At 44.6% G+C, this 26,308-nt stretch overlaps 2 protein-coding genes across 46 annotated transcripts in view; one reads left to right on the forward strand and one right to left on the reverse strand.

The window, feature by feature from the left end:
• Positions 1 to 26,308, reverse strand: part of MSI2 (musashi RNA binding protein 2) — a 451,089-nt gene that overhangs the window by 347,984 nt on the left and 76,797 nt on the right. The gene's annotated exons all lie outside the window — the stretch shown is intronic.
• LOC310750863 (G2 and S phase-expressed protein 1-like) lies at positions 19,612 to 22,954 on the forward strand. Its single transcript, XM_083589275.1, is given in 4 exon segments — positions 19,612 to 22,288; positions 22,333 to 22,370; positions 22,374 to 22,379; positions 22,383 to 22,954. Coding segments are annotated over 4 exon segments (738 nt in total). The 5' UTR covers positions 19,612 to 21,930; the 3' UTR covers positions 22,719 to 22,954.

Here is a 26,308-nt window from a genome sequence, read left to right on the forward strand (position 1 = left end):
CGGCTACAAAAGATTCCTTTCCCTGGAAATTCTGGGAACTAAACCTGGGACATGGCATTTGCTCAATCACTGACCTACAACCCTTGCTAGGTGGAGCCAACCTTACTGTGGAGCCTGACTATATATGGAGGAGTTAGTTTGTACAAGTAAAAAGGCACGGCCACATGGCCAGCCCTCCCAAGAATAAAGATTTCTGCCACAGGCAACCACCAAGAGCCGTCCAATGATTAAGTTCCTGGTTTAAATTCTGGAGCAGACAAACCCAGTTGACTTTTATCTTGGTGATCTTCATTTAAACATATATTAATAGAGTAAAGCCCCTGTGAGGTTAACTGCCAGCACTGTAAAACACGGGCAGGAATCAAATTGTTTACAACCACTTTGGAACCCGATCAGAAACTGGGGAAATATTAGCTGGCAGGCAGCTTGTACCAATTAAAATTTATTTTCACTCTCTTTTAAAAGTGCTACAATACTGGGAGGCAGGGGGAAAGCAAGAAATGTTTACTCTTCAGTACCTAGCACTGAATATAGAAAGTGTGCACAGCAAAGAAGGAAGAAGTGGGGGAATCAGCTGCTACCCTAGAGCAAAATGTTACCTCAATAGACTGAAATCTGGAATAGCTACTTGAAGCAACAAAAGAAAGCTGATGCACAGGTAGATTTCATTTTTCCAGGGGGGTGTCCCAGGAGTTACATCAGCACTGGGGAGGAGAGAGTGCTGATCTAAAGGGAATTTTGCTGTTTTATCAAGCCTTAATATGCTCATCTAGGGCAGATCAATGGAGTTTTGAGTCTCATTTGGGTAACCCAAGATACATGCACTGAACTAGTTTGGGGAACCTGTGACCTCCCTAGAGATGGCTAGATATTTTTATAAATACACAGCGGTTATTTTGATTGTTCGAACTAATTGCCAGTTTCCCTGGGTGTTCTTTGGAACTTAAGGGCGAGGTACTAACTATGTCAAACAAAATCATTACCTGCCCAATTCTGTCCTGATCACATATGTCTGATTTGCCAAACTATATGTCAACCTGTGACCCAACAGGTTCTATCCTGGGTTCTATCCTGTGACAGGTTCTGCCTGTCACAGCTGTATACCCTGGCTTGAAAAGGTAGAGGAATCAGGCAGGATGAATGGCAGCATCTCTATGCTCAATCATGGCGGCAATTAAAGTGACTGGTCCATGAGACTCAAGAATTATGGAATTGTAAAGTTGGAAGGGACCACACACAGGTTATCTAGTAAACCCACCTGCTATGCAGGAATCTTTCGTCCAACATGGGGTTAAACCCATGCCGACTGAGCTATCCCAGAAGAACATTTGATCTTGCAGTGTCCCTTACAGTCGCCCTCTCTGCCACGCACTTTGCCACAATACTCAGGCCATTTTCTGTAGTGCCTAACAACTGCAGTCACACTAACCTGCACAAATATTAACAGGCACCCTGCTATCTGCAGGGAGGGGATGGGGGGGGGGAGAGAGAGAGAGACTTTTATACTTATCGTGTGTCAAACACACACTGCTTAATTATTTCCCCACAGCCAACACAGCTTCAATTAGACTGCAGAAAGTCTCTCTAAGAAAGCTCGAGTCTTTCCCATTTGCCAAGCCCTCCGGTGGGACCTTGAGAAGCCCGGCTCCGTTGCCAAGCAGGATCTCTCCCTGAAGATTAATTTATTAACTCCGCCAGTGTGGCTGTTTGTTTAGAGGAACCTGAAAGAGCCTCCAGGTGAGCGGGCTCTTCCGGGAGGATAAAAGAAAAGACGCAGGCTTCACAACAATCAAGAGTTTAGCGCCACATGCGTAGATGGGGCCTCTCCCACAGAGGCCTGTGGCAGCCCTCAAAAATAAAGCAAAATTAGAAGCAACTTGTGCGCGCACCAAGATCAAGAGGCATATGCATTCCTGCCATTTAACTTTCTGCATTGCCCAGGTCAGTGATGGAGAAAACCTTGATACACACCATTCATTGGCACTTGTGAGCAGGGGCTACTTTCATATTTCAAGGAAATAAACAACTATTTGACTTTTAGAAGACATCTAAAGGCAGCCCTGTACAGTATAGGAAAGTTTTTAATGTTTGGTGTTTTATTGTGTTTTTAGCATTTTGTTGGGAGCCGCCCAGAGTGGCTGGGGCAACCCAGTCAGATGGGCTGCATGTAAATAATAAAAGTATTATTATTATTATCGTTGTTGTTGTTGTTGTTGTCGTCGTCTGCAGGAAGGGTCACACTTTTTTTGTATGATCCCTGCTTTGGCAAATGAAGAGTGTTCTGAAACCCACAGCAAAGTTTTCTACAAAATATCTCTTGCAAGTTCTTTTGTTCACTGCATCCTTCTGCAAACCAACCAAAATGTCAATATGGCTTTTCCGTAGCACTGCTAGCAAACACCCACCCACCATTTTTTAAAACTTCAAGTTAATACATCAGTATGGGGGAATAAAAAGCCACTTGGCTTATTTTCTCCCAGCAGAACATGTGGCACAGTGAGGAAAATATTATGGCCGCTAATAATCCATTCTGGATTCCAACGAAATTCTTGTGTGTAATCTCAAAAGTTCTGCAATTTATGCGATTTATGAACTCGGGAGCTTTGAAGACTCATGCAGTCTTTCTGTTTTATAGGCCTCTCTCTATTTTTCCTCCCTCTGAATCTTTGGCCTCCATTCCTTTGCCTAGTCTTCCCCAGCACATTGGAACTTCTGCATTGTTGGCAAAAGGGGCAGCCAGGCTGACTATGAGTGAAAGGAGTTTCTGCCCATCGTCTCTTCTTAATAGGGAAGGAAGCAGAATCCACAAATATGGATGGGGTCGTCAAGCACCAGGTGTCTTGGAGCCCTCTCTCCCCAGATATATGCTGGAGTGGATCTAGGCCAGCTTGAGTCCAGGCCAACTTGAAATGGATCCATATCAGCAATGTGTGCCCCATGAAAGCGTCACCAACAGCCCACACTATTCCAGGCTCACTGAGAGGCAGCTGGCCACGGTCCCAGAGTTCACCCTGCGCAGTAGACTCCGAGTCTGGAACCCAGAATGTTGCCAAGAGCACATATAGCAGCATCCAACAGAGTGGACAGGACCCGGGGGAACTACATTTCCCATCATTCCAAAGCATCCATGCGCATTGCCACACATGCCCATGGCAACATGTAAGGCTAAGCACTGCTCAGGGAAGCTTATAAAAACACATCCGTACCATAAAAAAACAGCATAAAAAACAAACATTCTGGCCAGAAAAATGAGGGACTTGCATAAAAATCTCACTGGGGCAAGAAAACTCTTAACTAGTTGGTGCTTGGGAACTACAGGCTGCAGTCCTATGCACACTGGGAGCAAATGCCACTGAAGGCCGTGAGACTGACTTCCATGTAAACTTGCACAGGATTACTTTTTGTTCATATGCAGATTTAAATAGACTGTAACTTGTATCATTAATCAAGAAAATTGGATGGCAAGCCTAATAATTAGCATTGCAAAAGAGTATGTCTGGCACAGTTAATATCAAAAGCAGAGCAGGATCTTAAACTTAGGAAATAAATTTAAGGCACTTACTGGGGGCCAGGGGGTGGGGGCTAGATCCACAAAATTATAAAGGAAAAACACAGGCAATATCCAGCACCACATCCCAAATCCTTCCCCTACCTTAGTTTTAAATGGAAGTTCTTCTCAGCCATGCACTATTAACTTCTCCAATTTATTACCAGACTGAAGGAAACAAATTAAACTTTGATGAAAATGCAAAGGGATAAAAAGCGAAATAAACCAATGCATTCAGTCAGCAGACAACTTTGATCCAGGACAAAGAGTGGGAGGCAGGGGCAAATTGGGAGATTAGAAGAAATTAACACTGTCCTAAAATTCTTAAGAGGTGAAAATTCACCTGTATGGGTTCAGAGCCAACTATGGAAGCAAAATAACCAATCACCCACCTTGAAATTAAAAGCCATGGTGATGCAATGGCTAGCTAAGGCAGCCTAGGCTCAAATCCGAGTTCAGAGAGTGGCCTTCGGCCAGTCACAGTCTCTGAATCTAATCCACAACACTTGTGCGAGAACAAAATGGGGGGGGGGTTTGGAGAACACCCTTCAAACACTTCCCTGAGTTTCCTTGAATGAATTACAGGACAGTCATGTCGTAGATAGAAATGAAAGATGACATTATGCAGTCACCTTGATAAAGCAAAGCAGGACTGGGCCCAGTCAATGCCTGGCTAAGAGACTGCCTGCCACTGAATACCAGTTGCCAGTGAATTGCTGGTGGGCCAAGCCGCTGCTGCGCTCAGGCAGTGCATTCAGCCTTCCCACAGGCATCCAGTCAGCCATTGTAAGAACAGGATGCTGGACTAGATGGGCTGCTTGCCTGATCCAGCAGGTTTGCCTTCTGTTCTTAAGAACCCCAATGTGTGCTTCCTTGCGTTCCACCATGGAATAAAGGCAAGATATAGAATGCAATAAATAAACAGCAAAAATAAATGAGGGCAGAAACTAGAGCGTTGTATTGCACACTGGAGACCTTTGCTTTGACCAAGCTTGATCAAGATCTTAGGCAGAGATCTCACCACCACCTGATGCTGAAGAAGATCCTTTAATTGAACCCGGGGCCTTCTGCATGCAAAAGCCTGTGTTCTCCTCAGTGCTTTCGGGGGTAAAAAAGAAAAAAGAGGTACAGGTGCTTATCTATTGGTAAAAGTGTTGTGATTATCAACACAAAATGGCTGCTACAGGCAGGGAGGCAAGAGAGAGAGAGATGACAATATTCTGTACTGGTGAGTACTCTCATCAAAATAAGACCATTCAACTACAGGTCCCCTGCTTCTTTGCATGCCAAGCCTAGCTTTTCTATTCATTCACGACTGGGCCCACTCATCCTCTTGCTCACAAATTGTACCTGCATTGCTCAACGTCACTCTCTCAGAGCCTCTCTCTTTCCCATGGGTTCACAGCACAGTCAACAGGTCTAGTCTATTATGCTCTGGGCACAAAACCCAAATGCCACCCAATGAAGCCAGGCGCAGGTGCTCCTATTGGGGATCCTGGCTAGCTCTACTTGGCCACTTCTTTTATCCTCCCTCTGTAAACAGAGTCATTAAGAGTACTCTCATCCACTCTAAAAGCCGTTCTTGGATTTTTTTATTACTGGGGGTTATATGCCTGTTTAGCTTTCTACTGCACAAATTCCCCCTTCAAGAACTATGAAGTTATGAAGCTGCAAAAGCCATGCAGACATACTGAGAAATTCCCCAGAAATGCATTCATCTTCTCTCTTGTGCTTCAAAACTTCACACCAGGTCTGGGTGGATCCTTAAAGGTAAAGGTAAAGGGACCCCTGACCATTAGGTCTAGTCGCGGACGACTCTGGGGTTGCAGTGCTCATCTTGCTTTATTGGCCGAGGGAGCCAGCGTACAGCTTCCAGGTCATGTGGCCAGCATGACTGGCAAACCAGAGCAGCACACAGAAACGCCATTTACCTTCCCGCTGGTGCGGTACCTATTTATCTACTTGCACTAGCATGCTTTCGAACATCTAGGTTGGCAGGAGCTGGGACCGAGCAACGGGAGCTCACCCCGTTGCGGGAATTTGAACCACCAACCTTCTGATCGGCAAGCCCTAGGCTCTGTGGTTTATCCCACAGGGGGAGTGGATCCTTATTTGTGCCCAATTACTGGGCCGGTTGCTTGCTTCAGAGATGGAGAACTGGTTGTCCTTAGACAACCTCCAACATCTCTCTTCTCTGGAGAAAAGTCACCACACTGCCTGAGTCATATCCCAGGTAGATCACGTTTATATCCATGCAATATTTTCTTCTCTACTTTTGACACTTCCGCTTTGGAAGACAGTCTGGCGCAGGGGGAGATCAGTCGTGAAAATTACGCTCACCGGATGCTGGGCAGATGTGACCCCCTGACCTCCTGTTTGAAGTGCTTCACTGGCGCTGTTCCCTTCCTTGCCTTTCAAAACACAGACTTTCAGAATGCAAGCTTCTTTATGCAAGATGCAAAAGAATCATTTTCAAATGGGCTTCAGCAAACACAACTCTGTATTCGGAAGGTTTGCTAAAGTATTTGTTCCCCATCCTTTAGTCAAAAAAAGAAGGCTTCGAGACCATTCTCCCAAGTTGAATAGTAAGACTTTCCCTCTTCTTAGGCTTACAATCTAAACCAGGGGTTGTCAACCTGGTCCCTACCACCCACTAGTGGGCATTTCAGGATTCTAGGTGGGCGGCAGGGGGTTCTACGGCACAAGCTGAATCCTCCTTTCCATCAAGCATTGGTGGGCGGTAAGGAAATTTTACCATCAAGAAAGATGCATTAGTGGGCGGTAGGTATAAAAAGGTTGACTGCCCCGCTCTAAACAGAGGCATGGCACACAAGGAAAAGGGTGTGTGAGGGAGGAAAGGAAAAGCAAGCTCAGGCGTCTGTTCTTACTCTTATCTTGCAACATATAGAGCTTTGTCTGATAGTCTACAAAAGCAAACCCTCGGGCAATACATAGTTCTTTCCTCAGGCAGCTGGCACGATGGCAGTGGGAATCTCCTCAAAAGGAGGAGGTTTGATAGAGTTGCCCTGCTCCCTTGTTGATGGATCAATAGTGGCTCTGCCTGCCTTGGCCTTGGCAAACAGCCACTCCTCTCTGGCAACTCTCCTCGTCCACGATGTGAAAATCTACTAGGGTCAGTCATGACCCTCTTACAATGGCCAAGATCACATGAGTGGCTTAATTCTGAACATGCTAAAGGCATGGACTTTGCACTGCACAGAGAAAGCGTGGTGCTTTCTGAGACAGGAGAACCCAATTTAAGCCAAGCAAGAAAAGCAATCCTACAAGTGCACCACCCTCAAAGTGGTGCAGAAATCAATACTCTCCTGCATGCATGCACACACACGCATTTGGATATTTGGAAAGATTTTCCCCCAGAGCCCAAATTGCAAGGTGCTCCTCCACAGAGTTCAGCTCAGGAAACCAGACTCACATTCTGGGGCCCAGTGCCAGTTCCCATGTCATAATCCATTTACGATGCAAGGGTCATCGAGCAAGCACAGGCTGCGCTGCACACAAAGAGCCCCGTCCAATCCTCCAATGGCAAAACATGTCGATAATTCTTGCTGTCTCCCAAAACACATGGCTTCCCGGGAGGCTTCTGCCAAAAACTGCTAAAGCCCCAAAACCGGAAGCCCTAACTGTGACTAAATGAAACGCTGTACCAAAGCAAACACATAGCTGAGATTTACGACAAAAGTCAGCAGCTGGACTCTTGCCCAGTGTTAAGAATGGAAGAAGAAGGGAAAAAAGGTCAAACAGATATTTGATTTGTGTCAGTGATGCCCAAACCTTTAAATGTCCTCAGCTCAGATAAAACCACATTTTTTTTATTTTTTTAGGGGGAAAACCCTACCCAAAAGTAGTTCCGAGTCTGAAATTTATGTATTTGTTTGCCAGATTTCTACAGCACCCCTTCAACAGCATTTCCAGGATGGCTTATAAAAACACACAGCAATCCATCAATAAAACCCATGCTACTACAAGAAAAGAGGGAATAAGAACACCACAGTCATAAAACAATGATTAAGACAGCTCTTAAAAAGCCTGGGGAAATGAAAAACCATGTGCCCCAAAAGGCATCAAGGTAGGAACATAGGAAGCAACCCTGTATCAAGTCTGAGTACAGGTCCATCTAGCTCAGTATTGTCTACACTGACTGGCAGCAGCTCTTTTATGGAGCTGTCCCTTATGGGGCTCAAACCTTCAACCTTTGAATTATCAGCACCACACACTATCCAACTAGGGAAGAAACCTTCTCCTCTGTTGCCACCCACCCTCAGATGGAAAAGGTTCCTGGAGGAGGACGGGTTACGTCAAGGGAAAGTTGGGGTGCAGAAAAATGGACAGGCCACATCATGCACCCGCAGAAATGCCCCACAGCAGAAATAGGAGAACTATTCGAGGACATATTGCAGCCGGCCAAAGAGATTCCCCTTTGTTGCAAGCCAAAGCAACAGCTGGGGGTGGGGGGAAGCTTGTGGAAAATTTGTTAGTCAGCTATGTGAACCTTTCCTTCTGCTTCAACAAATAATATAGTAATAGCAGCGAAGTTATCACAGAGCCATCTTCCTCCACCACCCCCATTACAAGGAGGAAAAGGCGTTCACTCTGCATCCTGATTAGCTGGGAAGAAAAGCACCGCATATCAAGCCGTCTTCTGCCAACTTCTATGAAATGTCCAGCATTCAGAAAATTTATTTTATTAGCCATTTTCACCACCATCAAAGAAACTTCAACTAAATATGTGTTTGCCTTGAAATGAAACATCAATTTCTCTCCCCCCCCCTTTTGTAAAGAAAAGTTCTAAAGACCTATGCCTGAACAAGGATTCTGAAAAACTTGCCTTCCACCATTTAAAGGTCCCGTTAAGTGCAGTTGTCACTACAACAACCACCCATTTCCACGTGGCAAAGAGACCTAATTCAGGAACATCCCACAGCACTTGCCCCTGTTCTTGCCTTACCATTACTGCCTCCTTGCAAAACACTTAACCTGACTGTGGAATATCATATATCTATTCTAAATCAATCCAGAATTATGTCTTTATGATTGCATTCTTAACTTACCCCTTATCCATCTTATTCCTTTGCACATGACTCTCTCTCACACACAGATGTGTATCTGCTTCATCCCTACCCATTTTTCAAACACTGACTGAAACCCACCCCCATCCCCATTTTGAAAAATTGTCCTGCCAAGTTAAAAGATTTTGCATTTCCCCTTTCAAGGGCAATATCTCTTTCTCGCCCACCCCAGTGTGCAATTAGGTTTGAAAAAGCTTCCTCTTCATTCCTCTTGGTCTAGAGAGACCAAGACTCTTTTCTAGGGTAACTCCTACTCAGGATGCCCGAGCCCCTTTTGTATTTACTGGAACTCCAGAGCCCTTCCAATTCGAGCTTTCATAGCTGCCCTGCCTTGAAGTCTTCACACTGCACAGATGGGACAGCCACAAACACAACAAGATAAGCAAGCTGTTTTATTGAAGCTGCCATTACACGATGCTCCAGAGAGGGCATAACTAGCAGCAAGATATTAAATCGGACTTTGTTATGGCATGCATCGACTCAGAGTGGCATTATGTTTACAGAGAAGCCATACGTCTTTCTCCCCCTCCTGAATATGCTAAAGGCTGTGTGCCGTACTTATTTCATTAAAACCCTATTAAGGAATTAGAAGCTGTTGTGCTGCAGAGAGGAGGGTATTCTTTACTACTTTAAAAGGTCCTGTGTTTATATATACAGGTGCAAGCGGTTTAATTAAATGTGCAATAAATCAAATATAATTTGCTACAAGAGGCGGCTGCTAATCTCCTCCAGGTTATTTATTGCTCAGGCTTCATTAGTGCTAGGAGACCTTCCAATATACAAGGAGGGTGGGTCCTTATCACCCAGCTAACCTCACACCTCACAGCTGATTCAGTGTGGTAAGATCAATGCAAAAACGGTATCTTGGCCAGAAAAAGCGGTGTACCATAGGGGTTGGGGTATACTGTAGACAACTGCAGTTGCTAGCTTTTGGTGTGTGCCAGTATCTAGCTACAATTAGCCTTGATCTTGCGATACCTGGACCCAGTGAATGCGCTAGGCTTCTCAGTTAACTTTAGGTCACTCATTTCACTGAGTTACCTCCCCCCCCCCCCCAGTAATAACATCACAATGAATTAGGTTGCCTCCTCTGGAGGGAGAGATCATGTATACAAAATAAGTAAGTAAAAAAATAATTCTTGCTGGCTTTCAGGACCGGCAGACACACCAATAACCTGCTAGGATGGGATTAGCCAAAGGAGAACCTGAATTCAGTTCCAGTCTCTCTGCCTGAGAATTGATCCCTTTTTAAATACGTCAAAACCACCAATCAATGGTCTATTTCCATAGCTTTCCCCTATGACAAATATTGGGAAAGTTCTGCTCTCCACATGTTACTGAACTACAACTCCCATCATCCCTTGCCATTGGCCATGCATGCTGGAGTTCGCATTCATGGGAGTTGTAGTTCACCAACATCTGGAGAGCCAAATGTTGCCCCACCTCTGTCGTATAATGTCACCAGCTGCACCGAGATAGCACACACACGTTCTTCATCTGGGCTGCATTTCTTTTTGTCACTAGAGTGGCTGCGTGTCCTACGTTACAGACTACAGTCCTCAGAGAACGCAAGAGCCTGGCTGCTGAACCTGTCCAAAGGCCCATCTAGTCCAGCATCCTGTTCTCACAGTGGTCAACCAGATGATTCTGGGAAGCTCACAAGCAGGACATAAACACAGTAGCCCTCTCAAGATTATGTATTCCTTCCTTTCAGCACTTTGTAAGGGGTCAACCCTATTTGTGGCAACCCTTTAGTAGGACTCAGAGGGGCATGAAAAGAGGAAGTACAGGAAAGTTTGCTTTGATCTCATTCAAGCCAAGGAGCGGTCAAAGAGGAAGGGCTCATACCCAACCACCATGATCTCACAGAGCTTCCAAAACAAATCATTTGGGGCTCACAGTCCTATTTACAGCTCAGCAACCTTCCCAAGGCAGAATAAAATGCTCAACATAATATTTAGCAGTCAACAGGGCCTTCTGTGGACTTTCAGGATTCCAGTAGGAAGAGTGGGTTTTCCAAATACACCCTCAGACCACCCATTCATCTCTACTTATATTTACGTTTATTATTTTCTCCAGATTCAGATGCAGATAGCAAAAGGCGATGGCCCAGTATCACACAGGCCCAATTCAAGCATAAGAGCACTGCGAGGAAAGACCAAAAAGTCCATCTACATGGTAGAAGACAACTTGCTGTGTTATTGAGTCAGACCATTGATCCATCCAGCTGAGTATTGTCTATGCTGGCTGGCAGCAGCTCTCCAGGGTTTCAGGCAGGGAATATTTCCCAGATATACCTGGAGATGGCAGAGATTGAACCTGGGACCTTCTGCGTACAAGACAGATGCTCTACCACTGAGCTACAGCCTTTCCCCAGCATCCTGCTTCTGAAAAGCCCACTAGCACAGCATTAAGAAAGTAGTCGTCTGCCATTGTTGCTCTGAAGACAGATTCCATTTAGCCACCATGGATAATCGACTTCTCCTCCTCCATGAACCCATGCACACAGCAAAATGTGGGCACAGCAGCACAGCCACAGCCCCTAGCCACAGTCCCTAGTATGCTAACACAGTATGCACAGAGACGGGAACACTATCTAAATGAGATATAGGTTTTATGAGGAATGCCCCACAGATAAGCAAGCTTCTTTCCTGTATGTGCAACGTTGCATTCATAATACGGCCTCGAAAGAAGAACAGAAGGGCAAGTCCACATGGGAGCACTGTGCAAAATCAGAGACGTGGGTTCCAGATTCAACACACACATGCACACCTAGAGCGAAAAGTGTGATGCTGCACAAGGCAGTGCACGCCAGCCCTGGCCCTTCTCCCACATGGATTATGCTGCCTGTAAACAATTCCCATGTACGCAGGTGAACAGGATGATCAGCCCAGGATGTACACCAGGTGCAGAGTGGCTTGGAAGGATCAGGTGCACTGAATGAGCACAGAGAGCCAACAAGGAAGGTCCCCAGTGCTTCCAGCTCACACTCTGGCTGTAGTTTGGACGAGGAAGAGTTTGAGGGCAGAGGTATCAAGTCGTATCTAAAACTGCAACTTAAAGAGGGGGGAAATATTATGCATTAGATGGAAAGCTCTTTCTTTGCAACTTACTCCTTTGATCCAGTTATAGCTTCTTAATTTTTAAGAGAAGCAAACTGTACTGAGATCAGAGATAAAGACTGCGCAGAAGCAAAGCTACTAGAGCAGCAGGTTACAAGCTGGCACAGAATAAGAGTCAGATCTGCAGAGAACTACTTGGCCACATGGTGCTGGCATCTCATTCTGGATTTCCTGCTGCTTCCTTGCATATAAAATCAAACGGCAGTGCCTTCCAAGTACACGCAATTGTGGCAAAATAGAGACACACATGGATCTCACGGGTGACTGTGTAAACTATCAGTCCAGTGTTTCTTCCATGCCACAGACATGCAGAAGATAAGCAACACACATGAAGTGGCTCTTGGCTAACAGACATGTGGACAACACATGTGTTGCAAGTCTGCACACCAGTTCCAATGCCCTTTGGTCCAAGTCATAGGCTCTTCTCAGTGCTCAAGTTACATGGGAGCTGAGAGGAGGCCTGGCTGCCTTAACTTTTGTGATGGCCCCCTGAGTGACAGCTTTTAGAAGGCTATGGGGCTAGAATTAGGAGGGGGCAGAGTTTCCCTCCCAACTATTCTCCTCTGTCCCCACCCTCGCAGTTCAAGCACAGACTTTTTTAAAAATGTTACATTTCCAGACCCATGTTCTCCAGACACAGGAATAAACACAGCACTTAAAAATATGAATGGAAACTTGGAACTTGCAAAGAGCCTAAAATAATGACTGAAAAAAATAACTCTCAAAAATGGAAGGCTATCGTCTCTTCAAGTTTTAAGCATATAAACGGACCCCCTCCTAAAAACACTGTAGTATTATTAGTGTTACAAGTGGCACAGTCATGAATGCAATACGAGCATATGCAAATTTATGTTTACTGCATCATGGAACTAAAAATGTAAAACTAGTCATGGGACTCAAGTTCAGGAAGGGCTTTTTTCCCCCTTTGTGCTAATTAAGCTGCCGCCCTCTCTCCTTTGCCTCTTAAACCGTGCAGATTTTCTCCACTCCTGCACACATATGAAATCTGTGTGAAAATACAATAGATTCTCAAGAAACACAAAATCTGAGGATTTCCAGAGGCTGCAAGGCTCAGGAAGTACTCGCTTCCCCAAATTTCACAGGACTCAAAAGCTGGCTCTCAATTCTCTGCTCTGAAAGCGAAGTGGGGGCGGTGGACACCCAGGATAGTCTATTTCTGCTACACCAACGAAAAATGTGAGAGCAATGGCAAGGATCAGAGGAACAAGTTTCCCTGTCTCCAGTACTCCTCCACAGCTACTGTTTCAAAAACAGGATTTGAAATCCGAAAGGATGTTTTTTGGCAACAGCTCTCCCCCCCCCCCCAAGCAGAATCTCTGCTTCCAACACAGCCATACGCACATGAGGAATAGCAGGAAGCATTCAGGAGGGGGGAGGCGGGAATCACAAATTTAGAAAGACACACAAAGCCCTTCTCTCTCTTATCAATGAAATGCACAGACAGCAACAGAGAAAAACACCATTGCTGAAGTTATCATAGTCGACACATGCTAAGTGAAGATTTTGAGATGGAGACTATTACACGCACACACAAACAACAAACAAACAAGACACTAGCTACCCCTTAACTCGGCACATCAATAGAGCTCAGCAAGAAAAGTTTTGTGGGTTTTTTTTAAAAAAAATGCAAGGTCAGAAGTGTTATGAGCTAGATGGGAAAATGCTGGCATCCGATAGGATAAAATGTCTACGCCTCCATTGGTTCAGGAAGCCCCAGTGCTAAACCTGAAAGAGATTATGTAACCTAAGCTGCCCAGCCATCATCTGTTCCTCCTGCTTTGTTTTAAAGAGGCAGTGTGACCAGCAGCCAAGCTCAAGCACAGGGCAGGCTCCTGGTAAAAAGCAACCCCACTCCTCCTGCCCAACAACTGTATAAGATACAGCATCTCTTAACATTTTTAAGCTTACCCCAAAAGCTTACCTATTTACCTATCTTGGCTACCCACCTGATACCAACATTATAATCCCCTACCACAAATTAAAAAGAATTGATGCACATTTTAAAATGCTTTATTGTCAGGCAACCCAGTTCATGGTGCTCTTTCTGCAGAATTGCAGCACTGTGGTTTGCACATAATAATAACCATGGCTCATCCCTACTTGCACAAGCAAGGAAACCTCCGGGTTCGTGTGTTCCTCACTTGCTCTCCACAGCTGGGAGAAGGACTTTGCTAGTGTTTAGTTGTCACATTGTACAAACAGAGACTGTGGTCTGAAGCAAGCTTCAGTTGTAGTTACGTTAACCAGCTTCATAGCCCATGGTTTTAAGGTGGCTGGTTTTGAAAAGAACCAGAAGGGAGGAGGAACTGCATCAACCCGGGGCTCTGTTCACACACACAGTGCTTAGCACAAGAACTGTCAGTGCTGCACCTATGGGCACCAAGTTTGCCCACCAGTAAACATCCCAAGGCTCCTGTCAAAGCCTCAGTAATTTCACAATGTAAAAATCCACAATGCCTGAGAGACAGTTTTCTCTGCATTGGATTGGCCTCTCATACCTGCCCCCACAGCAGCCATTTTGTGTTCTGCCATACTCCCACAGCAGCCATTTTGTGAATGGCACCCACAGCACGTCCCCGAAATTCCAAACGTGACCACCGGCTTCCAAAGGTTGGTGACCCCCTGGCTTAGAATTATGCGAGAACTTGGCCAGTATCTCTGTCTCGCCGAGACAATTACATAACTGAGCTAAGCAGCTCTGAAATTCTGGCACCTAGGAAGCTGCCCAGCTTGCCTCAATGCCTTGGACAAAGCACCTGAAAATACGCACAGTTGTTTTTAATTTAAAATATTTTTATTCAGCCCTTCATAAAAATAAAAAAAAATCCCAGGGCAGGATAAAAATCAGATAAAACACATCAAACAATGCAATGTAGAAAAAGAAATACAGTAAAATACAGCAGAACAACCGTAAGCAAGGCAATTCATGAATGGCCCGATATCGGTGTTCAACAAAAACCTGGGCATGAAGGCTATCAGCATTAACCCCACCATATGGGAATTCCTTGCAGACGATTGCAGTGCCTGGAGACAGACATTCGGGTCATGTCTTGACCGCAGTGACCAGAGGAGGAATGACCACTGGGAGCACACACGCAGCAACATATAGCTGAAGCACCTGAGCAGCAAACACAAAAGGGACGCAAATCATTGCTAGACTGAACCCCAATATTAAGCAGAGGAGGTCCTTCCAAATTTAAAAAAATGGGAATATATTGCCTGGCTAGTCCATAAGTGGTACAAACCTGAAATAGACTCTAAGGAATTTAAAGCCACCTCAACTCTTTCCCTCCCTCTCCCCTTGCATCTCAGCTTTCAAGTCTTGCCTTTCATTTTGGCGGGAAAGGTCAGCAGTATAATAGCCCCTTGTTGATGGAGGCCAAAAAATGTAGCAGACGCTTACCTCAAAGAAATTAGAGAGCTTTAAAAGGGAAGAAAATCTCTCTCTCCTCCCCCCCCCCCATACATACACACACTCCTTTGGAGACTACAAAACTGGCAAATTCTCCCCTAATTCTTAGCAGAACGGCAGAAAACAAGAGCCCTCTCAGTGTGAGGCGGGCAGCAAAGACTTGATTATCAGCAATTAGCAAATCGATGGTTCCCAGAAACACTGATTTAGGCCAGCAGCCCTTATTAGTGACACTCAAGGAAAAAAGACAAGGGCGAGAGTACACAGGGACAGAGCCTGTTTCTAAGGCATGGGGAGGAAACAAAAACACCACCTTCCAGAACTACAAGAGCTGAAGAATTTCACTCTGCCACCAACATAGGATCAGTTTGATCCAGTTTGTGCCACACAATGCCAGAGCCTAACCTTACAGGAGTGTGAGGGGCAAGTACCCCATATTTTCCTCATGGGAAAAGGCACTTACCACCACATCTGTCACTATGTACTCATCTTGATTTGTTGAACGAATGAATAAAATTTTATTGATGAAAGCAATGGGACACCACAATATAAATACAGCAAACCATCATTATTTACTCATCTTTGGTTTAATGTATTTCCTTAATTTCGACCATGAAAAGGCTTTGGATAATTGTTAACCTGTCTCAGCAAAATTCATGTTAAAAAAAAGGGCCGCTATATTCCGCCAGAGCACTATAAAGGCAACCTAGGACGAAGGACAAAACTGCCCAGCTGAAAACACAGTCTAGCACTGACCTAGCACACTCCCAAGAGCTGTAAAGCCACCAATATACATTATCTCAGTCACTGGTACAAAAGGTCTGCCAGGTACATAGGCATGTCAAAGACACGGAAAGGGAGGCTAAAAGAGGCTTGAACATTGGGTATCTCCTGGACCCACAGAGTCTAGGTGACACTAGCACATCTTTAATTTTTTAATTTTTAAAAAACAAATTTAAAGTTAGGTTGCCGCACTAAGAGTACTGACCCCAGACTGGGTAGCTGAACCTGCCACCATCTGAAATCCCCCTCAATGCCTCTGGTTCCTATGTACAGTGTTAGAAACTCAGGTATATAAGCCAGGCACCAAATGTGCTCCTTAAACCAGGGTTACCGTTGCAAAAACAGAATACCTAGTTGCCATTTTGGGGACAGACGGCTCAAAACTCAATTTTTTTCAATACAACTTTTTGGTTCCAGAAATTCATTCTGATTGTGCAGATAAAATATAGCCAATAGAATTCTGTAGGATGTGTTGCTAGTGTGTGCAAACAGTTGAGATCCAAGGATCCCCAGGCACGCACCTCCAGATGGTAGAGACATCAGGCATCATCCGGGCACCAGGGCATCTTCACTTGGTCACAAGTGGCCAATAGCTAGGTGCAAAATTGCCTGGAGAATTTCAAATGTTTTACCTATGTAGTTAACTCTATGGCTCTGAGAAACATTGTGGGACTGGAGCCACCCCTCCTTTCAGCCCCCGCCCCCCCCCCACCACCACTCTCTGCTGCCCACAGTTAACTCTGGTGGGGAGGTGCCAGGGGACCAACAGAAGATATCCATCCATCACTGGCTTTAAATGGAGGGCTGGCAGAGGTGCCCATGTGTGAGCAGTGACTCATTCTTCCTAGACCAAAAGCCTAATCACACTTACTAGGAAGTTAGGCCACACTGAACTGAAAATGGCATGGGGAAAGGTATTAAGGATTACTCTGCTGGGGAGGTGGGACAGAAACAGTTCTAACTAAAGAAGTGTCTGTAATGGGTTGCATCCAGTGGCAGCCCTACTCAGAACAGACCTATTAAAAATAAAAGACACGACTAACTTGCGTTCATTAATTTCAGCGGGTCATTCCTGAGCAAAACTCGGTTGGATACAACCCAAACATAACAATCTGCCAGCGCCATGAAAGAGAAAAATCGCTTTCATTCTGTGTGGCTGCCTCTTCGAAACTATCACAGGAATTTTAGCACACACTTTATATTTATAGTTTGCTAATCCCTTCGCTTCCAGAGGGGTTACTTGCGCACACACAAAAGTCTAACCCACTTATTTTAAAAACCAATTAGGCTCTCCCCCCACCCCTCACAATGCACCAGGAAGCTAGAGAAGTTATAGCTCCATTCAGACACCATGCCAAAACACACTTTAAAAGAAGGTTGGCGGGAATCTGTGGCCCTTCAGATGTTGCCAGACTACAAACTCCAAACAACACTTGACATGCTGACAGGAATTGCAATCCAACATCTGGAGGGCCGCAGGTCCCCCATCCCTGGCTCAGCACCTAAATCACAGCATGAACTCCCAGACACACACTTGCCAAACCCTGACATGGAGCAGTTTTGCTGCTTCTGTTTTCCATTCAGCCAACACGACCATCCCTGCACGGAGAAAGGGCCACAAGTCTGACATCCCGAAAACCTAGGTAAGTTATTTGACATTGGTTTTGCCACGATGATGCTAGGCCCGGACTCCAGTTGTTATTACCTGATAAAGTCTGACTTCGCTTTTTTTCCCCTTTCCCACACCGCTGCCCCCTTTTACTTTGTGTGCCTTGTAGTAAAGACTATAAGCCCACAGGCAGGCACTATCCTGCTTTAATTGACACTCTGGGAGCCTTTTCAGCAAAGCAACTGGCTGCATCTATCTCCCAGCAATCCCACAAGTGCCAAAGGGCCCCAACCAATTTCAGTACAGCTGCTACCTGTAGCCACATCCCATTGGTAGCAATCAGTGGGAGGGGGGAGGCAGGAGGAGACTGCAATTTTGAGCGTTTTTTCATCTCTATGGTGACGAAAAGCTATGTGAAGGCAAATAAGGGTCCCTTTCTATTCAACAGGTTTCTCATTTTCAGTGACCACCTTTTGCAATATTTCTGGGAAGACAAGAGTAGTTTGAGGAGTGAAAAAAATTAAGGGGAGAGGAAACTTTTGTTGTTTTATTACTTTGCTTAACGTTCCCCCTCCCTTTTGAAGATTATCTTGAGGTATATTTTAGCCCAGGGTTAAAATATACCCCAAGTATATTTGAAAATCCCCACCCTGCTATGAAGCTCACGAGGTGACTTTGGGCCAATCACTGCCTTTCAGCCTAAAGTACTTTACAGGGTTGTTCTGGGGATTAAATGAGGAGGGGGAGAACCAGGTCAGTCTCCTTGGAGGAAAAAGGTGGGACATAAATGCAGTAAATGTTTTTTTTATTAAAAAAAACCATAGCCACACGTACAGAAGTTAAATCTCTGTTAGCAGAAAGATACATCCTGCCATTAATGTGAATGCTCACACATTAACATTAAGATACAATGTGGCACACAGCCTGCCTTTTCACATGCATTTCATTTTGAAGTGTTGAAAACAGATTGGAAGACAACTGCATTTTTCTAATAAATATTCACTAACACACACACACAGGGCGGGCGGGCGGGAGGGAGTTTAAAAAACAAAGCAGGAATGGCTATTGCAGTGGTTCTCAAACCTTTTTCACTGGGCCACATTTTCAGAACAAAAATCTGCTTGCACCACACCGATTTTTATTTTTATTTTATTGATAAGAAATACATGAGGGGGGGGGAATCTCCTAGCACTGCTTGGTTTATAACATAGAACACAACTACTTTATAATATGATCATGGGACATCCAGAAAGTATCAAATAATGCAGCTACATAAGAACATGAATCATTCCCAAAATATAATACTGATCGTCCTTGAATCTCCCCCGTCACACTTCCCATCCTCTCCTGCCACACCAGTGTGGCACACCACACCCTTTGAGAACCACTGTGCTATTGCAAAGTAAACTGTTACACTAAAGTACAGAGACTTTAACAATATGTATCAGCAGAGGAAGTACACGTGCGATAATCCTTGGTATGAGGTATTGTGGGGTATTACTAGCATGTCCTTTTTTCCATATGTGAACACTGGAACAGCCACACAACCACCAGCAGCATCTGGAGCAGGGATGGGGAGCCTGGTGCCTTCCTGGTGTTGGACTCCCAACTCCCACCACCCCAAACCGCTGGCCATGCTGGCTTGGGCTGGTGGGAGTTCAACATCATCTGGAATGCCATAGGTTCCACATCCCTCATCTAAGTTGGGGGAGTGGCTATTTTCCTGCATCGTCCCACCAGATCTTCATCAGGCCAGATGTTACAGACTGTCCAGCTGCCTGGGTGGGGAGATACTTTGAATCCCAGAGACAACATATAGTGCTCCTTGGTCTTTGTATTCTCTCCTAGGGTCACCCCAGAACCACCACACCAGGAGAAGCTCTAAGGCATGGGTAGGCAAACTAAGGCCTGGGGGCCGGATGCGGCCCAATCGCCATCCAAATCCGGCCTGCGGACGGTCCGGGAATCAGCGTGTTTTTACATGAGCAGAATGTGTGCTTTTATTTAAAATGCATCTCTGGGTTATCTGTGGGGCACTGAAATTCGTTCTTATTTTTCCCAAAAAATATAGTCCAGCCCCCCACAAGGTCTGAGGGACAGTGTACCGGCCCCCTGCTGAAAAAGTTTGCTGACCCCTGCTCTAACGCTTGGGCAATAGGCGCTTTCCACCATTGTCTCTGCAGAGCATTAATAAGGCACCACTGCCTTTAAAAACAATGCTACATTTCCTATATACTGTATTGACAAAAAGTGAAATCTGCCTTGAAGTCTTCTTATCAGGCAGAAAATCAGGCTGAAAATATTTTAAATAAATGTTGGAGGGTATGTTTTGCATGACAGTATCTAGTCAATGAACCCAGGGCAGACTGCAGAGGATTCTGGAGGCAGAGCTGCTGGTAGGCCAAAGGGATGGTAGGCGAAAGGCAGCACTGTAGCTGCTCATGATCAATAATGTTGGACAGGGTGCCTTGAAAGGTGCTTACCCATCACTAGTGATCCTTCTCAAAGAACTCCTGATAAGCTTCCAAGGAAGCTCAGGACACAGTTCAAACACTACGGCTCCAACTTTAAATGGGCAACACTGGCGAAGATTGCTGTATTTCCTGCTGTATTTCCTCAAAGGCAAGCAACCTTTCCATGCAGTTTCCCAATGATTCAGTTTAGGGAGGGCAATGTTGCAAAGGAACTTAAGAAGTACTGAATCACACCAGCAGTAAACATCAGGCTAATTGCATTGGTATTGCACTACCTCTTGCATGTGCAAAATAATTCCTAGCATAAGATATTAAATTAGCAGAGAGAGAGTGAGTGTGCGTGTGCGAGTATAAACTATACTAAAATCCTACAGTATGTGAGAGCTTTATTTTTCCACTTTGAATCTCCAAATTCTGTACCCAGAATTATAAACTGTAATTACACTTGAATGTATCTCTTTTGTATAATTAATTCTGCTTTCAAGTTTCAGGGATTAACACTAAATAGTGGTGAACAACAAGCAAATATGGGGTATGCAGGTTAGATCGAAATGGGAAACAGCGCAGGAAATAGCACAGTGGTAGGAGGGGGAGACAACAAAGGTCCAATCCTGATTAAGGCTGCCGTCCTGTACACAATTATATGGGAGTAAGTCCCATTTAACTCAATGGTACAAACAGCACACTCCTATTCTTCTTCTGTGTTCTTGGGTTTAATGAAGCCTCAGACAACTTCCATACGTTCCACTCTCCTCTCAAGAACCATGAGAACTACCAACTTGCTGAAAGAAAAAAACAATGAAGAACAACGAAGGATAATGTCCATTAAGCAAAAAGATTCTCAGAATGGCAACCTCTGCAATAAGTGCTGGAGTCTAAATTGTGCTGGGAACTGCAGAGTACACATAAATATATATATATATTCAAACAGTCTGCTGAAAGATTAGGCTGGAGTAGAAAACCACACTGTAAATTCACCAGGAATGGACAGGATAGAAAATGTCACTGAGTTAGAGCAACAAACATTTTGTACTCCAGACCACCTACAGAGCCAAAGATATGGCACACGTTGCTCCATAATGTCCCTTAATTTAGAAGTATTTCATCTTGCAACACTAACACATTAAGGTACATTTTAAAAAGAAGCCATTTTCAGTTTTCATCTCGCAGCTATAACACTGTGTTATTGCTAAAAGGCCAGGAGAGCAGGTATGGGAACAGCTAATGCATCAAACAAGGGCTTTCGAGAATGTAAGAAACATTACAACATGTAAGCAATTCTAAAACAGACTCTTGGTTTGGGGTATTGTTTAGGCAACTTGGGGGGGGGGGTTCTGTTGCTGTTAGTAGTGCTGTTAAAATTGTTTTAAATTATTTTAAACTGCTTTTTAACTTGTGTATTTTTAAATTCGGGGACAAGACAGGTTGAAAGCATATTACATCCGTCCTGGTCCGACCGCACTGGCTGCCAATCAGTTTCCAGGCCAAATTCAAAATGCTGGTTTTGACCTATAAAGCCTTAAAATGGCTCAGGACTACAATATCATGGTCCCCATATAAATCCAGATCCTATGATCATCCTCTGAGGCTCTTCTTCATGTGCCTCCTCCACAAGAGGTCCAGAGCGTAACAACATGAGAACAGACCTTTCCTGCAGGGGCTCCCCAGAATATTCTTCCCAGAGAGACTCACCTGGCGCACTCATTGCATACTATATATTTAGGCACCAGGCAAAAACGTTTCCCTATAACCAGGCCTTTGGCTGATTAACATTATAAGGCCTTTTAAATGGCGGACTCATTCCTCTTAGCGTGTCGCTTCAGCCAGTCGTATCAAGGATGACGAAGGAAAACAACCTTGCATTCAGAATGTAAAATGACAGAAGCCAAACCCAATGAGTGTGTGAATAATGATTTCCGCCACCTGTCTGATGAAAAATTTGACTTTGACCTTTCGCTGTCTCCTATAAGTGAAAATGAGGATGAAGTTTTTGTCGGGCCCATGGGCCATAAAGAAAAATGCATTGCGACGGCTCTTGAAGCAGCGAAAGACACAATTCCTCCATCACCACTTGCGGATGAACTAACACGGAGCCCCGTTTCTGAGGAGAAATTTGTGGAGATTTTTAAGGAAGCTCACCGGATAGCAATCCAGATACAAACTGGAAGCAAAGCGAAAAGGAACAACGGTCGCCAGCTGGAAGAGCGAAAGACAGAGGCTGTAGAAAATTTGTGCAAGAATCTAAATCAAAACTGAAACTCCTTGAGAAAGGAATAGTGATGGATCAAACCCCAAAGGAAGTTAGGAGAGAGACTTAATGTGTGTGAGAGAGTCCACTCTCCCCACGGCCACCTTCGTTTCAGAAACATTCTAGGCAGCCGATCGCGGGGATGGACAGCTCTTGTTCTCCACAAATTCCTCTAAATACTTCTAGTCCTGCCAGAATGAGCAAATTGCCCCACACACCACTTGCATCTTTAGCGCAAGGGAAGAGTGACACAACAAATAACAAACCGAGCACAGTTCAGACTGTAAAAAATGCATCTGCATTTGGAAATGGTCTCTTGGCAGCGGGACAGCCAATAGATCTGAGCTCTCCTCTCATCATTTTTACAACAGAAGGAAATAAAGAGAACTTAGATTCTCTTCTTCTGAAGTTTTGATTTCTTGAGCAAATCTCTTAACCTGGAAGAGTTTGAGCGCAAAAACTGATGTTTCACTAAGCAAGGTGTGGGTGGGTAACAGACGAGTAAAATAGACATGAAGTTTTAAAACTGAGCACTTGACAAATGTAATGTTGATGTGTTGTTAAGGAATGATAATAAAGACTGCTTAAATATTGATTACTCAGTACTGTAAAGAACTGATTGCAAATGCCTTGTGTGTTAAAATGTCCAGTTTTGCACAAATTTGTCAAATGTCATGAATTAAAATAAAGCAAATGCATTCTAAAAAAAATAAGGCCTTTTAAATGTGTTTGTGTGTAGTTTGTTTTGTTTTTGCTTTGTTATGTATTTTGTGTTCTCATTTTGTATTTTTACATTGTGAACCGCCCTGCGATCTTCGGATGAAGGGCGGTATACAAATTTAATAAATAATAACAGAAACAGTAATAAAATCTTTAAATAGTACACACACACGTTTCCCAAGGGCAGAAAACACACAGGGAAATTTCCTTCCTTGATCAAGCAGCTACATGCTCAAACGACCCAATTAGTACATATCTGCCTAAATTTATTTAACATGCATGATCTGGTGCATGAGAGCACATGAATTTTCTTTTGCAGAGGTTGGAATCTCATCCAACCACTTGGGGTAGGGGCAGAGAGGAGAGAGATAAAGGATCAATTCTGAGTATCCAGATGGTCCAAACACACATGCCCATTTCAGCCCCATTTATAAACAAGTGGTTCACAAGTTTGGATATATTCAAGGTTAAACTGCACATTAGTTGTGGTTACAGTTCTGAGGGGGAGGAGAACACACAAGGTCCATAGCTTGGCACAGAGCCCCATAGTGTCTCACCCGGAAGATACCAAGTACAACCCCAGGCATCTCCAGTCAGGAATTACCCTAAGGGAAATCAGGATTTCCCCCCCCCAAAAAACCCACTTCCGTCTACCCCATTGGCTCCCCCAGCTTTCAGTCACTGGATATTTGCATTTGTGCACAGCATATTCCTTGCTCCCCTTGCCACTTCTCTGCTCACCCAGAACTGCTGCTTTTCTTTTCTGAAGTCAGTTGTTTCTAATTAATGAGGCTGGGAAATACCCCTCTCTGCCAGAGAGCTGCTGCCAATCAGAGTAGACTGATGGGTCTGATGGACCAATGGCCTGATAAAAGTTCGCCTCATCCATTATCATGGGCGTAGCCAAAGGGGAGCAGGTGCCTCCCCTTAGATCAAGTAAAACAATAGAAATATTTAACTAACTGACCAATCACGTCAGTTCTGCCCCTCCCCCAAAAGTCCTCCCCTCCCCCCAAAAAATCTTGGCTACACCCATGTCCGTTACACACCCAACTGATCACTGTGGGAGAGGGCAACCTGTAGATACCATCTTATCAGGAGATCTGTTCCACATGAAGTTGGAACAGGGCCAACAGTGTGGTGGTCCCAACCCTTTGGAATTCCTTCCTGTTACCTTTCAGGCAAGTACCTTATTGCCTGTTGAAGCCTTTCCTCCTTTCAGCAAGCCTTCTAAGTCAAGCATTTTATCCAAGTCAGTATCTGAATTTATTTGAAATTGGTTCATACACGCAGCTATTTTCCTATGTATGGTTATTTAATTTTTAATTTTCTTTTCTTTACTTTTTTGTCGTCGTTATTACATATGCACTGGCTTCAACTGTTCCTGCGGACTCAAGATGTTTTGCATGTGTTCTTTACAGTATCATGAAATGATTTTGAGATTATTCGTAGGAAGCGATTCATAAATGAAACAAAATAAATAAGGCAGGTGCGTAGTATTCACAACTACAGCAGCGTTATCGACAAAGGCCAACCACACGCATACATCTGCACATTAGAACTGGTGCCTTTGGCATATAGAGCTAGTAGGCAGGCCCATTTATGGCATTCAGTGTGTAGAACAAGCAAGTGGCGACATTGCTGCTCCTTAGGGATAGCACAAAACATTGGGGGGGGGGACCACTTCTTATCCCACCCTGCAACAGCATCCCTGAATGAGAGGAGGGCAACACTAAAGAAGAGCTAGCTCCCTGCCTACCCCTCTTCCCCAAAGAACAGCCGCCGCAAAATTTCAGGGAAGTTTAATTCATTATTAGGGATCTCTTCAGCACTTTCACATGAAAATGCGCTTCCCTGCAAGCTCTCAAGTCAGTTCGCAATACCTACTGGAGTGTTGCAGACAGGGAAACGAAGAATGACAAGAGAACCACCAGCCCGGGGCCACCCAGCAAGTCCAAACTGGGCTGGGATTTGAAACAAGGTCAGTCGTGTCTCCCTCAGTTCCATCCAACGGACCACACTAAGACTTCCCTCCCCTCTCCCTCCCGTCCTTCCCAAGTTAGATTTAGGAGCAATTGAGGAGATGAAAACAAGATGCTGTATTGCTTTAAGTAGCAAGGGATATTAAAACATCAAATGAAATGGGACCCCCCTTTTACGAGCTACTTATAGTCGAAAGGGCTGCTTTTTTCTTCCCCTCAAGCATGCAAACACACATTAAAAACATTTTTAAGGGACCAACGAGAGTTGTTTTAAAAACAGGCAGCAGACACCTTTTTTCCTCCATGCAAATTTAAAAATACACAGAGAGAGAGAGAGTTTAATGCTTCAGGCTTGGTTATTCCCTTTTGTAAAACCTTTTTTCCACGTACATATTTTCTTGGGAAAAAGAAATGGAGGGAGGGGGGTAGAAAGAGAGAAAGCTTAGCCCCACAAAGGAGTATGAAATAAATTGCTTTAGCGAAGGTTAATAATATCCTGTCGCCCTGGTAAAAGACTCAATTACAAAACCTTCAGAAGAGCTCCCAAGGAAGCCATCTGCCCGCAGTGACAGAGGCTTAAACAGGCAAAAATACGGAAGATGGCTAAAGTGTTCACCCCCATACAAGAGGGACTGGATGGGGAGGGAACAAGGGCAAAGAATGGGAAGACCATGAAAGAAAGAAGGAGAAAGATACAAAGAAGGAGAAGAAAGGTTAAGGACTGTGACCTGAGGACTCAAGGTTATATAAAAGAAGAAAAGAGTGGGGGGAATCCAGACCCAGAAAAACTATAAATCACTGGGTCACGCAATTCTCCATAATCTCAGGAAAGAATTATGGCCCAGGGAGACCAGCACTAATTTTAGTATTGGAATTATTATGCAGGAGGGAACATGGATGAGCAACGCCCATCTCCCTGCTCCTAACAGACTGATCTAGATCAGGAAAGCTCCAATGAAGGAGAAAGGAGAAAAGAAAGTGGAGGGAGCCTTTTGGCCAAACCTGCAAAAAGAAGCCCAACCAATGTGTGTAGAACAGGGATGGTGAAGCTGTAGCCCTCCAGGTGTTATCTGCACATGCAACACCCACCATCCTCAGGTTGAATGGTCAGGAGTAAAGGGTGACGGAAGTTGGAGTTCAGCAACTTCTGGAAGGCACCGAATTGGGGAAAGCTGGTCTTCAATCGGGACCCTCTATTGTTCAAGACGGGTTGCAAGAACAGCACTACTACCATCACATAAATACATCAGAGAAAACTGAGAAATGCATGCTTAGGCTGAAGATCACTCTTGGGTTTGAGACG

Source organism: Podarcis filfolensis (assembly GCF_964270895.1).
Source record: "Podarcis filfolensis genome assembly, chromosome: 15".
Taxonomy (NCBI): domain Eukaryota; kingdom Metazoa; phylum Chordata; class Lepidosauria; order Squamata; family Lacertidae; genus Podarcis; species Podarcis filfolensis.